Raw genomic sequence first — 14,964 nt, 5'->3', positions numbered from 1 at the left:
GGAGGCTTCAGGAGGCAGCTCGGCCGCGCTGGGGCGGCCCGGCCCGGCGCAGGGCCTGTGTTATTAAAGTGCTCCCTCGGCGGCGTGGGGACGGGTAAGGGCAGGCGGTGGGCAGCGGGTTGGGCTGGAGCCGACGGAGCTGCCCCGTCTGCCGTGCTGGAGTTCCGTCGGACCTTAGTGCCACTCCAGCAGGTGCCTTGGGGTGAAGAGTGAGCGGCCAGTGCCTGTAAAAGATCAGGAATTAGGTTTTTTTAATGTCATGCAATTAGTTAGAAGAGATGTCAGAGAGGCAGAGGCCGCTTAGGGTAGGAGTCTTAATTACTTGCATTCAAAGTAAGGAGAACTTTTTGTCAGAGGCGAGGCCTGTGCAGAACAGGCCCCCTCCTCGGTGCGGGAAGAGCCCCTCTCCTCATGGAATCACAACCAGCTGCTCGATGCCCGCCCTTGCCCTGGGTGGGGATTGACAGACTGGCTTGGCAGGACTCAGCTTCACTTCGATTGTGTTTGGGTGCTCCCGACATCCTGGCCTTGCCTAGAGAAGTCCTAGAAACCGAAGGCCCAGTAAAGGATTATCGAGTAGGTTTGGGCCTGGTAAACCATAGGAAAAATTACTCTCCAAAAATATACTCCAAATACTGACTGCTAATGTTTCAGTCAGGGAAGTCCTTTGACATGGAGAGCTTTTGCTGCTTTAAAGGCAATCACCCTATCCTTGACCTCAAGCCATTCTTAAGGCGCTGCTTAGTCACAGGTGGGTGCTCTGCAAGGTGCAGAGCTCTCTCATGACAGCCCTGGACAGGCATGCAGGTGCAGACCAGTTCAGTGGCCTAATTACACCCAGTGGCGGTGGCTGTGTGTTATTTGTGTGAGTAGCTGGGAAGGACTAAACATTACAGTGACTATGTAGAAATTCTTCCCGGTGAGGCAAGCTGATGTGAAATGCTGCTACAGGACATGGTTGAGGAAGTGTTCTGGTGAGATCCAAGCTGTCAAGGAGCTGGTTTTATTTAGCTTAAAAGAAGTGTTTCCCCTTTGCATCTTGGAAACGGAAAGAGCTCTGTGGCCTCATCAGTCTGTCCCTCCCAGCCAGGCTGAGAATCTGCACCTAGCTCAACTATGAAGTAATGTCCCAGTAGAATTTCTTGGTCAGGTTATTTTATTTTTTTTTTATTAAAGTTAGACTTTTTAATGTCTTCCTCCTTGGATAGCTGCATTTTTCAGATACATCTATACTGCTATGTTTTTCTCTTTCCTAAAGAGCGCACGGCCTGAAACTACAGGGCTTTTGATTGTTTTCCCATCATGCTCTGCTGATTCCTACCTTCCCCCAGTAATTTTGCAATTTTCTGACTTGATCTGACTTCTGCAGTAAGCTGATCAGAATACATAAGGATTACTTTAGATCCGGCCTCTTCAGACTTGTGTTGGGTTAGGGGTTTGTGTTTTCTTTTCCCATGCTCTTCAACCATAAAATTCCTCAGATTCTTCTGCCACTGTAACATGCTGCAAGCTTGTCACCCACAAGGCTCTTTTGTTTATTCTGCAAATTTTCTTACTAGGTGGCATGTTTAGGATCTACCTTGTAGATTCAGTGACACGCTTTGCTGAGTTGACTCTTTCATTTTTCCTGAAAATATATTTAATTTTTCAGGCACCTCCATATCCCTGACCCTGCAGTGTTCACAGTTCTCATCTGGCTTCATGACATGAGCAACTTCACTAATGTTCCCATAGATATCCAACAATAATAACCTTAGTGCTGACATTACTGGCCCTTTATTTTGTTCCTTAGCGTTGTGCTGTTTATTACAAATACTTACTTAAATCATGTGAAATAGGGTCAGCAGTGGGGGTATTAGTGAAGCAACTTCCTCAGTTTGCACAGTGGATGCAGTGTTGCAGTGGGTAACAACTCACAGTAGCATAGTGGGTGCAGTGTTTTCTCATGCAGTGGCCAGTCCTGGATTTGGGCATGGACTTGGAGGGAGAGGCTTGCTCTGAGATGATACCTTGGCTTCAAGAGTGTGGTTTCAGGCACCTTAACCTTTTCTGTGCCCTGACCTTTGGGCTGATGGTCTTCTCATGTGGAGAGGGGAATTCCTCAGCCTGATGGCTTTGGAAACAGAAAGAGAAACTGACATTTAAAGCTTCCCTTTGTGGATGAGGAGCAGGGATTGTCTCTGCATGAATCATCCCTCTCTGTTAAAAAAAAAAAAAAAAATATGGCGGGGCCTCCATCAGAACTGAGTCTTTCGGGACAATATTCAGAGTTTCTGGTGTGCTGTTCCCCTCCCTGTGTGATGGGGGGGAGTGTGTGTCAGAGCTGTTGCTGAGTTTCTCTCTTCAATTTGCCTGATTTCCTCCTTTAGTGTTCTCAAACAGTGTAAAGATGTGGAGCTCTCGTTCAGTGACGTGACGGGCAAGCCTGAAATCTTCAAAGGCACCAAGAAAGGAATGTTGTATCTCACCCCTTACAGGGTAAGTTTGATGCCAGCAGGGCTTCTGTTTTCTCAAGGGACCTTGTAGACTTTAGACCAGGAATCTAGTTGGTGCTAGAAGTGATTTTTGTTATGGGAGGAACCACTGAGAGTACTAGGTAGGAAAAGGGAAGGTGGAAATAGGATAGTTCATGCCTGTGTCGCAATCCCAATTCCCTACGAACGCGCATGCAGTCCTGGAAATCACTGTCTAGAGAATATCTTTCATACAATATGTCAGTCAATATTACTTTTTTTGAAAACTGTCATAGCTTATCCTTAAAAAGCAGAACAATAAAACTCGGTAAATATGCATGTGTGTTTTAAGTGGTATATTATTTTGCAATATACATGTTTCAGGCAAGTGAGGCAAGTGCCATAAAATCTGTTTGGGATCCCACAGTATTAAGCTGTGAAATAACACCATGCATATTTACACTAGGAGTTAAGTTACCCTCTTTTTGGATGCTGCTACAACTATAACTCTGTGACCACCCTTTATATCTAATTCAAGTAATTCAGAGGCGTTCCCTCCTGTCTTGCAGATGATCTTTGTGTCGAAGGGCAAGGATCCCATGCTGTCTTTCATGATGCCGTTTTATTTGGTGAAAGGATGCTCAATTGAGCAGCCTGTTTTCTCTGCCAATTACATCAAAGGACAGATTCAAGCTGAGGCAGGAGGTATGTGCCTGTGCTTTGTAGACTGAACTTTTCCTAAGTGTTACAAGTCCTTTTCTGGTGAACGTCAGATAGATGGTTTATGTGCGCAGAAAAGACAGACGGAGTAGCTGTGGCACTATAGCTAGTACGTCCATGTTGAGGTAACTTGTGTCTTATGAACTTTAAGGCACTGTTTCTGTGTTACTGTCTGCCCCCAAAGCTAGTAGCTGACTTTCACAAGATAACTGGTTTTTTAATCTTGTTAATTCTGTCTTGCTGTCTATGTCATGTTTACTCAGTTTCCGCATGTGCTTGTTTTCCCCTGTCTTTGACCTGGAAGGGTAGGTAAGTGACCAAGTCACCAGTCATTGGTATTGATAGACAGAATTAATGATCACTTTTGTTTTCTGGAGGTCAGTAGTTGCTTAACAACTTGGCTACGTTTACATGCATCTAGGATGCTGCTGTATGTCATTGATGTAGCTTTGTTCCCCATTTCATGATGAAACTGTAGTAAGACTTGCTGTCGTGGTCATGACCAAACACAGGGAATTGCAGAAGATAAACAGGGATTAAAAACAAGGCTTCTGGTTCCAATTTCTTCCCTCTTCAGCCCTCTTAAGCTCTCCAGATGCTGTCAAAAGGCACATAAACTTATGGTTTTGCTTTCTGTTCGTAACAATGTTTTAAAGTGACTGGGTCCTCTGGGGATTGCGGATCAGCCCACTTTCTCGGGCTGAAATCATACAAAGACAGTGGTTTCAAAGAGGCGAATCTCCAAGGGGGTGACTTTATCCATGGTGGATTGTCTTGTGATATTTCTATACTGTATTTCTACTTTGTCCCCTGAAGACCATCTCTACTTTTACTAACTTCATTGTTAGACAAGGAAGATAGGTCTTATTTTATGAAATCTCTTATTTAAATAACATCTTTTTTTCTAAAGACACCAAAAAAACCAAAGCACCCCCCTAAAAAAAAAAACACCAAAAAAGCCCATACAAAATAAAGCACTCTTGTATATCTTGCAATATGATCACCTACTTGAATTTTTTCTGAAAAATTGCTATTATACCCAAGCATTTATAATCTGTCTGAGCTTCTGTGGGTCAAAGAGATTAAAAATGTTGCATTTGATTTAAATCCTAGCTTGAGTTGCAGATCCTGATCTGTAGTCCACTGAGGTCAGCAATAAAACTTAATTGGAGAGCTTTGAATTAAAATCCTCAGTGAATTAAGTGTTCTTTCTTTACACTGTGTTTATTATTAGGTTCTATTAAACCTTTCAGGAAAGAAGAAAACCACCTAGTATCTAGTGGAGGTGGTTCCACATAACTATAGTTAGGATCGACTTTTAAGGATAAAGAAATAAATTCCTGATCTTCTTGAGATAATATTTTTGGGGGACATCTGGTTGCAATGCCGTGATTCTTTCCCCTGGCAATAGGACGCAAAACAGTTTTGAAATAAGGAAGAAAAAAAATAATTGAGTATTAGCTGTTTTGCTGTCTTGACTGCTACTGAGGAGGTTGATAGTCTGTTTCAATTCTAATTCTGTCTCTTGTAGGTGGCTGGGAAGGTCAGGGGACCTTTAAACTGACTTTCAACAGTGGAGGAGCCATTGAGTTTGGACAGCTGATGTTCAAAGCTGCCTCCAATGGTAAGGGATCTTCAGAGTCTTCAGTTCCCCCGCGGTTGGCTGAGCTAGTTAGAGAATAGTACTCTTTTTGAACTTTGTGGGATGAAGGGGTACCCTATGCACTCTCTTGCAGCAACGTATTTTTTCTCTTTCCAGGGGAAGTTTTATTTTGCCTTCCAATCCTTTTTCTTTATTTCACCTTAGTGCTTTGTGCAGTCAGAATATTCTGGGGTTTGTGCTTCTGAGGTGGACCACCTTTTTCTACAGAATGTTATTCCTCCTGGAATAAAGTTGAAATATGTGATGGTGAAAAATTGATTCACTTACCTACCCTCAGTTCATCTTATAGGAGTAAGATGGGGGAGGTTAAAATGTGCACATTTGCCGGGGGGGAGGGGGGGGGGATAAATTTAAAAAAGCAACTTCAATTTAAAACTTCCAAATGGGGGGGAAAATATACGTTTTTTTCCTGATAGGAAAGTTTAAAAAGAAAAAAACACCCTACAGATCCTTGCTTTAGAACAGTCTTTACTTCCAGCAGTTGGAGCTCTGTGATGGGACTGGTACCTGATAGCTAGTATTTTTGCAGCAGGTTTCCTTTAGCACACTGTGAACTTGCAGCAAGGAGACTAATGCTTTCCAAGCACAGTACTATGCCAACACTGTATAGTGAATTTAGATGAAGGGAAATAGTGCTGCATGAACAGAACTATTTTCCTTTTATTCTATACATTTAGTTGTAACAAAAGGGTGTCTGGCTTACTAAACATGTGCTCCTTAGCTTCCAGTGGCGTTCCTCTCCAGAACCCTGGCTATGGCTATACACCTGTTCCTGGAGGGTATGCACCCGCCCCACCTACTCCTGGGGGTTATTCACCTGCGCCGGGGGGCTATGCTGCTCCTCCACCACCAAACGGACCATATCCTTACGCACCACCTCCGATGAGTGCCTATGGACCAGCTCCACAGCCCATGGGATATCCATATGCCCAGACCCCAGGTTTGGAAATTGTGTAACGGTGACTGGCAGGGTGTGTTTGGTGTTCGTTGTAAAGAAATCACAATGGTACGGTCAGGGTTATTGTAGTTTTGTCTCCATCAAGGATCCTTGTCCTTGCAAAAAATCTGTCACATGCTGTTGATCATACTCGTGTGCCTCTATCATTGCAGCTGGATGTCAGATTAAAATGTGGTTTGTAAATTGTGCTGCTGCTTGTCAGAGAGTTGTTGCCTGCTGGTATGCCGGACATTAGCAAAATGTCAAATCCCTGCCAAGCCCGCAGAGCTTCCCTCACTGCTGCTCTTGTCCAGAGCTAATGTGCTGCTGGGCCTGTGAGCTCTCCTCCCCCCTATCCCATTGCCACGGTCCGAAGCATCAATCCAGTGTCATCTTTTTCAGGTATTTACCCACCACTTCCAAACCCCATGTATGTGCCACCTCCTCCCCCCTACTCTGGGCCATCTCCTGCAGGACCCTCAGCCCCCTCAGCTCCCCCAGCTTGGGTGGGCCCAGGGATGCCAGGTGAGACTGGGGGGCTGGCAGGGTCTGGGTGCAAAAAAGTACTTGGGGGCTTGGTGCGTTGAGGGCACAGTGTGGGGTGGGGAAGCTGTTGCAGGAGTTTGAAGTCATCTTGATCTATTATTTGAGATAGCAGAGCGTGGGGGAAGCTGCTCAGCTCTGCACTGCACGGCTTGTGGTCAGCTCTAGCTAGCTTGCAGCTTTCCTGACCCCTCAAAAGAGCTATGGCTGGGGAGAAAGCTCTGGGGCTTGGGCCACTGCCTAAGCTATGTAAGATGGCATCTTCTCTTTCCTTTCTAGGGAGCAATAAGGCCATGGAAGCCGCTTCCAGTGCATATTACAACCCCGCCAACCCACACAATGTGTACATGCCCATGGTGAGTACTGCGCCTGTGGTCTGCGTGTGCCTGCTCCCTCTTCCGTCACTCAGAGAGGCAGCGGTTTGCTTTCCTAGAAAAGCCTAGCGTGCCTTCATTTTGAACATGCACAGAAAGTATGCATTTTCCTGGCAGGTGTGGATGATAGTGGCACGAAGGCAGCTTGTTAAATCCTCAGTCAGGGAAGGAGGAGGGCCTTAAGACTCACCCAGTAACAACCATTCAGTTGGTTACTGAATGAGTTCTGTTGTACTGTACAACCCAGTACAACAGAAGGTCTCTGTTTCTGTTGGGCCTGAGAGTGGGGACAGTTAAAGAAGAGCAGGTCACTGAAGGATGTGAGCGTGGGGCTTTCCTTTCCATTTTTTTCTGGGCTGCATGGAGGCAGGGAGGTCTCTTAAAGTGCAGTCAGTGGCAGCCAGTAGGTAGTCTGTAGCCCACATCTGGCACGTGATGACCAGTCTGCCTATGCCCTTCACTGCCTCGTGTGGCTCTGTGGTGGGCTGGAGACTGATGGAGCAGCAAAGCTGGCCCTCAGCCCAGGGACTTGCTGTCTGCTGGGTCAGAGCTATGAACGTCAACAGAGACAAAGCCCTGGAAGTGAAGGGAGGATGGGGATTAAAACAGATTAAGTGGTCTGTTATTTGCAATAGCTTACTTGTTACCTGTTTTTGAGGGGACCTTCACTAGAAACATTATGAGAGGTAGCATATCTTCTGGAGCATAACTGATACTGGAGAGGAATGGGGTGGTGAAATGCCAGTTTATAACACAGCACCTGGCTCTGGCTGTAGCTCACTGAAGAGCAGTGATTTCTTGTAAGCTGAGCCTGGGAACGCCTGGGTAAGAGCTTCGTCATAAAATCAGCAGGATTGTTGACTCTACTGTATCTCCTTCCAGGATCAGCCACCTCCTTACGCACCTCCTGAGGATAAGAAGAACAACTAACAGAAGGAAATTGCAACCAGCCTCCCATGCCCTCTCTTCCTGAAGACAACTTGGCTGTTACTGCCCCTCGGGTTAGCGTATCTCTAGGTCTCTTTGTATATACACAATATATGTAGTGCTGGGCAGGGGAACGCCTGCCCTCCTTAAACGTAAAGTCGGTGGCAATACAAGACAGAAGAACAGCACTTTCCTGCTTATTTACTTTATCTCTTTGGGTTGAAGCACTAACCTTTTGCTCTGCCATTGGCTTAAGGAGAGAGATGGACTTCTTAAACCACCAGTAGACCACATCACTAATCTAGGACTAGAATATGAAGGCTCTGGGATCTTGGAGTAAAACTTCTTCGAACACCAAACTTTTGACTTCTTCTGAAGCACCATCCAAGAGGAAAGGTATAGAGAGCCCTGAGGTTGCTTGCATAGACTCTTGGGTGCCCCAGAAAGGTGTTAAATTTCTTAAATTCTGGCACAGCTCAGCATGAGGTGGGACTCTGGAAATCCTGTATCATGCTGGAAACATGCGCTTCATGTCCTGGACTAACAGTCATGGTGTGATGAACTTGGGAAGTGCATCCTAAGAGACACTGAAGCATTTGTCTGCGCAAGAGGGAAGGGGATGGGCCCCAGTCAGCCTGCCTTTGTAGACATGGAATAGAAAAGCAAACAAAGGTGTGCCTGCAGGGCAGTGAGCTGATACTGGCAGACATGTGAATCGGTCTTCCTTTCCGTCTCCTAGAAGCAGGTCCCATATCTGTGCAATGATCCTGTGTCAGGCAGCCGTTCTTCAAGTGTAATGGAGTCAAGTGCTGCACAGGAGGCTGCTTGCCTTGGAGCAAAATGTGTTACCTTAGGAAGATGACCTGGCACGAGCCTTGTTAGGAGACAGGTCCTGCAGCCCTGGCTCCCTCTGCTGAGCAAGCTTGTGCTGCATGCTAGCTCCACTGGCCTTCATCTCTTCCTTGGGCCACCACAGCCAAGGCCTGTATGCCCACATCTGAGCAGCGTGGGAGGGCAGGCGCTGTAAAACTGGAGTTGGGTCTCTTAGTGGGAGGTGCAGTGCCCTCTCTCAGCTTGGAACCACTGTCTGGTGTGGATGTTACTAACACTCTGCTGTCTTGCAGAGACTGGCTGCTCAGCCATAACCATTCCTTCTTCATTAGGACATAGTGCCATTAAACCTGCTCTGAAGAGAGTTTCTGTAGTCTGGTGGAGACCTTTGCAATCCTTTACATATGGGGTGATCGTACTTCTTCCTACAGCCTTCCTACCTTCACAGTGAAGGGGAAGGAATGTCTTCCCTCTTGCTTCCCTGTGTGCCAGGGCTCTCTTGTAAGTCAGGCTTGCACAACTTGCAAGTGTGAATTCCTAAAGCAGCTCTGCACAGGGGAAGCAAATTTCCTTATCTCAGCCTTTTATGTCTGAGTTAGAAATACTCTAATAACTCTGTATTTAAAAAAAAAAAAATCAACTATGAATGTTTGTAACTTTTTGAATTGCACTTTAATACAGGAGTGTTGATACCTTTAGCTGCCTGTTCACTGTTATATGTGCATGTTGCATTGACCTTCATTTTCGCCTACTGTACAGAAGGCTGGAACAAACAACAACCACTGGTGGTGTTCTCTTGGGTCAGCTCTGGGCCAGTCCTCTCTCCCTGGTGTATGGCTAAACTGGATCTGGAATCACGTAACTGGGGGGAGAGAAGAAGGTAGGGGTTATCCTCTTGCTGCCTGGGGAGGGTGGAAGGCTGATTTGGGCCTTTGCTCTCACCCAGATATCCAGAACTGGCATGTGTTCATATCCCTGGGGCAGGCACAACATTGTGTGTCCCCTGCTACTCACTATGGCTGTATTTGTAGCACCTCTCCTGTGTACATTTACTGCCAGAGGGAAGGCCTGTCTTTAAGAGATACTCCTCGCTAGCAAATTTTTTTTCCAGTGAGGAGAAAAATAAATATATGGTAAAGGAAAATAGCACTTAACTGTGGACTGCAAAATCTGTTTCCCCTTGTGCCAAGGAAAGCCCTTGCCCTGATGAACATGATGTAACTACTGGAAAGCCCATTCCTACTCTGCGTCAGTCCAGTCTCTGAGAGGAAACCAGTTCTATTTCTTAGCGTAGTCATTCCTGTTTTGAGGTAATGACCCTGTAACCCTGCATTAACCAAGTGGCTATCACTAACAACACTGAATAAACATGAAACGAGAGCCTGTGACCTGCTTCCCCTTTATTTTGATTAATTTGTCTGAGTTGCTCCCCAAGAACAAAGCCAGCTCCTGTATAGAGATGTGAAGTGCGCTTGTCCATTCCTGTTAGCACTGCAAGCATCGCATTCAGTGTCTTGCTGCTGCACTCAGAGAAGGTTTCTGGAAGTGGCCAAAATCAGCCATTTGGTCCTGTGGGAACCAGAGCGGCCAGATGATCAGGAACCCTCCCGCATCTGAATAGAAAGGGGAAACTTCTTCTAAAATGTAGTATTTCCCCAATCTGAGCCTTAATCTTGTGTCGGTCTTCCTGGGCTGCAATCTTAAGAGGCAATCTTCACAAATGCTGCACTCTGCTCTGGGGCAGTCAGGGTAGGCCATGTCTCGCCTGAAACTCTTCCATAGGCTGTGCACTGTATGAAGTGAAGCAGTTGAAGCTTCTACAGTTTGTCCTGCTGTTCCCTCCAGGAGTGCTGGCTCCTCCTCAGGATAGAGCTGTGGATGTAGGTGCCCTTGGGAGAAGGAGGAGCCTTTCCCTGAGAAACCCTTGAGTGTTCAGCCCAGGGGAGGAGCACCTGAGCCCTCTGAACAGGCATTTCCTGCTAGAGTAAGAATAGGATGCAGCTTGGAGGCACCTCTGACCGTCTCCCAACTCAAAAGACACCATTTGTGTGCAACACACTACGGCCCTGCAGTTTTTGGTGCTATACCACAGCAAGGCTGCTGGGGTTGTGCATCGCCGATGGAGGTTTTTTGCACTGCTCTGCTGTAAACTGACACCAGAGGGGCTTTAATCCAGTGCTAGCACACCAGCTAGGCTGTAGTGGTGCTGGCCTCCAGCAGCCTGGCAGCAGGGTCAAGTCTGCAAGCAAAGCCTCCCTGCACAGGACCATCACGCCTCCAGGAGCTCTTGGTCCCAGGGAATGTACATGGGAAGGGTGCAGCCCTATTGACAGCCCCTTATTCTAAGCCAAGCTGCTTATAGCAAAGGAAAGAAGGTGACCAGGTCTTGAGGCTAATGCCATCACACAGAGGGGGTAAGACGGTGGTCACTCCCCTAGGAGACACTAAAGCATCCCAAGCCTTTCTGCAGGTGTAGTTCAAACAGCCCCTGCAGCAGTCAGTGGTAGTAAAGCACTGCAGCTGCAGGTTCCTGCAGCTCGAAGTGGTAAAGTGCTCAGGTGTCAGAACTGACAAACACTAACAGCAGCTGGACTCTGCTTGTATGGCATCTTCCACAGGAGGATTTAAAGAGCTTTGCAATCACCAAGGAATTATGCTCTGCACACCAGCAGAGCAGGTGGGTAAAAAGAAGTCCTGCTTTACACAGACTGAGTAGTAGACATCATCAAACTGGTGCATGGTCACTCCCCAGCACTGCTGGGCACACCAGCAAAAGGCACTTAGCCACGCGCCCCAGGGTCTCACAGCTCACCCCAGCACTGACCCACACCCCCATCTGCTGAGCCTCGTCACAGCAGGACCGGGCGGAAACCCTCGCCAGGGGCTTGCTTTCTGACAATGTGCCAGGGCTGCGCCGGGAACGCTGTGGGATAGAGATACCACATGACCACCCCTGAGGGGTTAATAACAACCGAGAAGCTGTCTTCTGTCTTTAAGCCACTGATGGTCTTCCCGCTGTATACGTCTTGTACCTGGAAGACAGAGATGGTGGCTACCAGGATTTCCACAGACTTCCAGGATTTCCTCATCTTGAGGTCCAGCCACAGTGACTTGACATGGCATGGCAGGACAGGGCACAGAAGCGGGAAACAGGAGGGCCACCCAACGGGCGGCTGCCCCTTCGTCCTGGGGGCAGGCAGTGGGAGTCCTTCCCCCGCCCACCCCCAAAATGCAGAGGGTGTCAAAGTGGGGAGTTGGAAAGAGGGGGATCCAGGTGCCACGGTGCTGCCCCTCCATGCAGCATGCCATTGAGACTCACCTCATACGCGGTGTCCTCAGGGAAGTGGAGCTTGGCCAGGCTGGTGGTGTAGAGGAAGGGCATATCTGTCCTCCGGCTGAAGAAGACGAGGGTGCTGGCGGCGTGGGACAGCGGGCGCAGGAACACCTCGATGTGGGATTTCTCCTAGGGATGGGGATGGGTGAGTGAGGCAGAGCTTCTGGGGCCAGCACTGGCCCATAACTTCTGAACTTGCCCTGCAGGGCAGCTACGCCAGCAGGTGCTGCTGCTCTCCTGCTTATGTTTCTCTGCATTGCTTCCCTCTCCCTCCTTATTGTGACGCCCCGTGCTGCTTGTCTGCTCTTCCAATTGCATCTGCTTTCCCCCTAACCTTGACAATCCTGCGCCCCTGGATTCCCAGGGGGTCCTGGTTGATCTGGATCATCAGGCGGTTCTGCAGGATCTCCTTGGCGCTTGGGGAGATGGTGCGGAGATCCGTGGACATGAGGAGTGGAGCTGCCATTACCGTCCACAAGGCCATTTGGGAGCGTGACTGTTCGTAGCTAAGGCCAAAGTTCCCAATGATGAGCTGGAGGGGAGAGGGTGAAAAGACAGGAGAGGCAGAAAAGGGTTAGAAACTTATCAGCTTGTCACCCTTGATGATGTTGCAGCTTGCTGGGAGGAAGCACGCATGGGAAACCTCACATGCACTTTTGTTTCCCCTCAAGAAGCCTACCAGCACCAAGAGATCCCACCCCTGCTAGGTGCTGAGCTGTCAGCACACATTTAAACGCAGTCACTAACACCCTTCGCTTCGCCACTATCTCCCCTCAGGCTGTGCAGGGAAGGACAAGGACACCTGGACAACTCCACAGGTATTCTTAAGCAGTGAAGGGTTTGTTGCAACCACGGGCTTTTCCCACAGCTTAGCCAAGAGCAACATGAGCTTTGCCTCTTTGCAGCAACTGGGCTCTTGCTCCTGGCGCTCGTCCTTCACCCTGTACCTAAAAGGGGATCCCCAGAGACCCCCATCCCTAGCCAGGGTCAGTGCACCAACCACCCAGCCACACCATGTCTGGGTCATTCCAATGGCCAGGGCCAGCTGCTGGCTGCAGCACGTCCTGGTTTGCAGAGAACCAGTCCAGGATGGAAAGTACGCTGTCCCAGGAGTCCTGAATGTCATCGTAGTTACGCCACAGGTTGCAGACCTCTGCCAGGACGGTGTAGTTCACCTGGAGAGGAGCACAGGGTCAGGCAGGAGGGAGAAAAGATGGGGTCTGCAAGCTGGGGGAGAAGGGGCAGCCAGACTTGAGAGCTGCAGTGGCCAGGTGCTTGCAAGGCAGAGGGAACTGGAGAAGGGCAACATCATGTAATGAAGGAGGACAGAGTCATAGCCCAATATGACTGAGCACATCACAGTATAATAGGATGTCTGGCAAAAAACCCACAGAGATCATGGGGAAGTATGATCAGCTGCCAAGAATGAGGCCAGCTTGGTGTTGACTCAGAAGGTAGAAGAGGAACTAAATTAACATACTCAATTCTCAAGAAGCGTTACTAGGAGGAACATCCTATTTCAAGCACTTAAACCAGATAGGACCAGTCTCAGAAGAAAAAACTCTTGGGACCAACTCCATACCAGCCGAATGGGGTGCAGAGGGCCTTGTTTCCCCCAAAAAACCCCAAGTGTCCCCAGATGCCTGGCAGGGAAACCACATGCCCCCCGGGGACCTGCAGCCCCATCCTACCAGGGGCAGAGCAATAAGCAGGGTGTAGCAATCAGCTCCTGCAGCTCCAACAAGGACTCCCCAGGGCACAGGGGACATGAGAAACAGCCACCAGACAGGACAACCCTCACCTTGGGGGGGAGCCCCCCCTGATACGCTGGCCAGCTGCAGGAGTAGACGATGGGGCGACCTGTGGCGTTCAAGGCCTTTGCCATTTCTGGGTAGCCTTCAGGAGAGAAGATGACAAATGGTGAAGGAGACAGCGGGCTGCAGCCTCCATCCCAGCCCGCCCCATCAGGGGGACCCCAGGCCAGCCTGGCCTCCTGCCTTACACCAGCTCTAGGGCACCCAAACTCCCTCCTCTTTGCCCAAGAGCTTCAACAGGAGATGCAAGGGAAGAACTGAAGCTGGCCAAACATTTCAGCAGATGCCCAGCTGCCCTGACTGGAGCAGTGGAGGGGAGAAACACCAGCCAGCCGGGGAGCCTTTACCCTCTGCCTGCTCTTCTCTTGATGAGTAGCACCCATCCAGCTTCAGCATGTCCACACCCCACTCTGCAAAGGTCTGGGCATCCCGCTCCACGTAGTCCAGCGTGGTACCTGGGTAGCCCCCACAGGTGAGGATGCCCAGGTCACCATAAATGCCCAGCTTCAGGCCCCGGGCATGGACCTGCAAAGAGAGGACAGCTGCAAGGAGGGGACGAGAGGGTCCGAGGTACCTCCTGGGAACCAGGCAGCATGGGGACATGGAAACCCCCCGACCATCCCCAGCAGGCACTCACGTAGTCAGCCAGGGCCTTAATCCCCCTGGGAAACCTCTCGGGGTCAGGAACAAGCCGTCCCGCCGCGTCCCGCTGCTTGGCTGACCAGCAGTCATCGATGTTGATGTACTTGTAGCCCAGGTCCCTCCAGCCGTCCTCTGCCAGGCGCAGGGGGACAGCAGGCTGAGCCCCTGTGACCACCACACCCCACTGGCTGTGGGCAACCAGCAGGACTTCAGGGCTAACAAGGGCTCTGGAGGGTCTGTCACTGCATGGCTGGCCTGGGCCATACAGGAGGGTCCCCAAGGCTGCCATTTAAATCCTGCCCATGTTTTGTTCACTGATCTCAGCGAGAGGAAGCGTTTCCCCAACACCCCGCAAAGCCCGGCCACATCCCTCAGCGCTGGGGGCTCTCCAGCCCCAGCACGGGGGTGCCTGAGCCCCCCCACCTCCCTCGCACCCAATGCTCCCCGAGATCCCACTGCCGCAGGGCTCGTCGCAGGGACACAGGCGGTGCCAGAGCCCTCCCGGGCCCGATGTCCGACCCGACCACCCACCCTCCTCCGCCCTGACATCCCCCCGTCCACCCACCCGGGACAGACCCGTGACACTGGCGCGGCGTTTCCGAGCCGGGTCCCTCGGGCAGGGGACACGCAGGACAAGCCTTCCTTGCAGGGAGGGGGGGAAGGCGGGGCCCCCCTGTGTGTGAAGGGGGTGTGGGGGGGTGGGGTGGTGTCCCCCCACCGCTCCCC

At 49.8% G+C, this 14,964-nt stretch overlaps 2 protein-coding genes across 2 annotated transcripts; one reads left to right on the top strand and one right to left on the bottom strand.

The window, feature by feature from the left end:
* Positions 1 to 1,116: 1,116 nt before the first annotated feature.
* On the top strand, positions 1,117 to 7,620 carry WBP2NL (WBP2 N-terminal like). Its single transcript, XM_009895272.1, has 8 exons — positions 1,117 to 1,121; positions 2,322 to 2,478; positions 3,023 to 3,158; positions 4,705 to 4,797; positions 5,558 to 5,776; positions 6,176 to 6,298; positions 6,596 to 6,672; positions 7,573 to 7,620. The coding sequence occupies exons 1-8, from the start codon at positions 1,117 to 1,119 to the stop codon at positions 7,618 to 7,620; spliced, it is 858 nt and encodes a 285-aa protein (XP_009893574.1).
* A 3,677-nt stretch (positions 7,621 to 11,297) lies between these two features.
* NAGA (N-acetylgalactosaminidase, alpha-) lies at positions 11,298 to 14,527 on the bottom strand. The gene is made up of 7 exons (XM_009895271.1): positions 14,234 to 14,527; positions 13,944 to 14,121; positions 13,584 to 13,678; positions 12,796 to 12,957; positions 12,117 to 12,314; positions 11,768 to 11,911; positions 11,298 to 11,480 (listed from the first exon to the last, which is right to left on the bottom strand). The coding sequence occupies exons 1-7, from the start codon at positions 14,525 to 14,527 to the stop codon at positions 11,298 to 11,300; spliced, it is 1,254 nt and encodes a 417-aa protein (XP_009893573.1).
* Positions 14,528 to 14,964: the final 437 nt, after the last annotated feature.

This window comes from Charadrius vociferus, unplaced genomic scaffold, assembly GCF_000708025.1.
Source record: "Charadrius vociferus isolate BGI_N301 unplaced genomic scaffold, ASM70802v2 scaffold251, whole genome shotgun sequence".
Taxonomy (NCBI): Eukaryota; Metazoa; Chordata; class Aves; order Charadriiformes; family Charadriidae; genus Charadrius; species Charadrius vociferus.
This window is presented reverse-complemented; position numbering and strand designations above follow the sequence as displayed.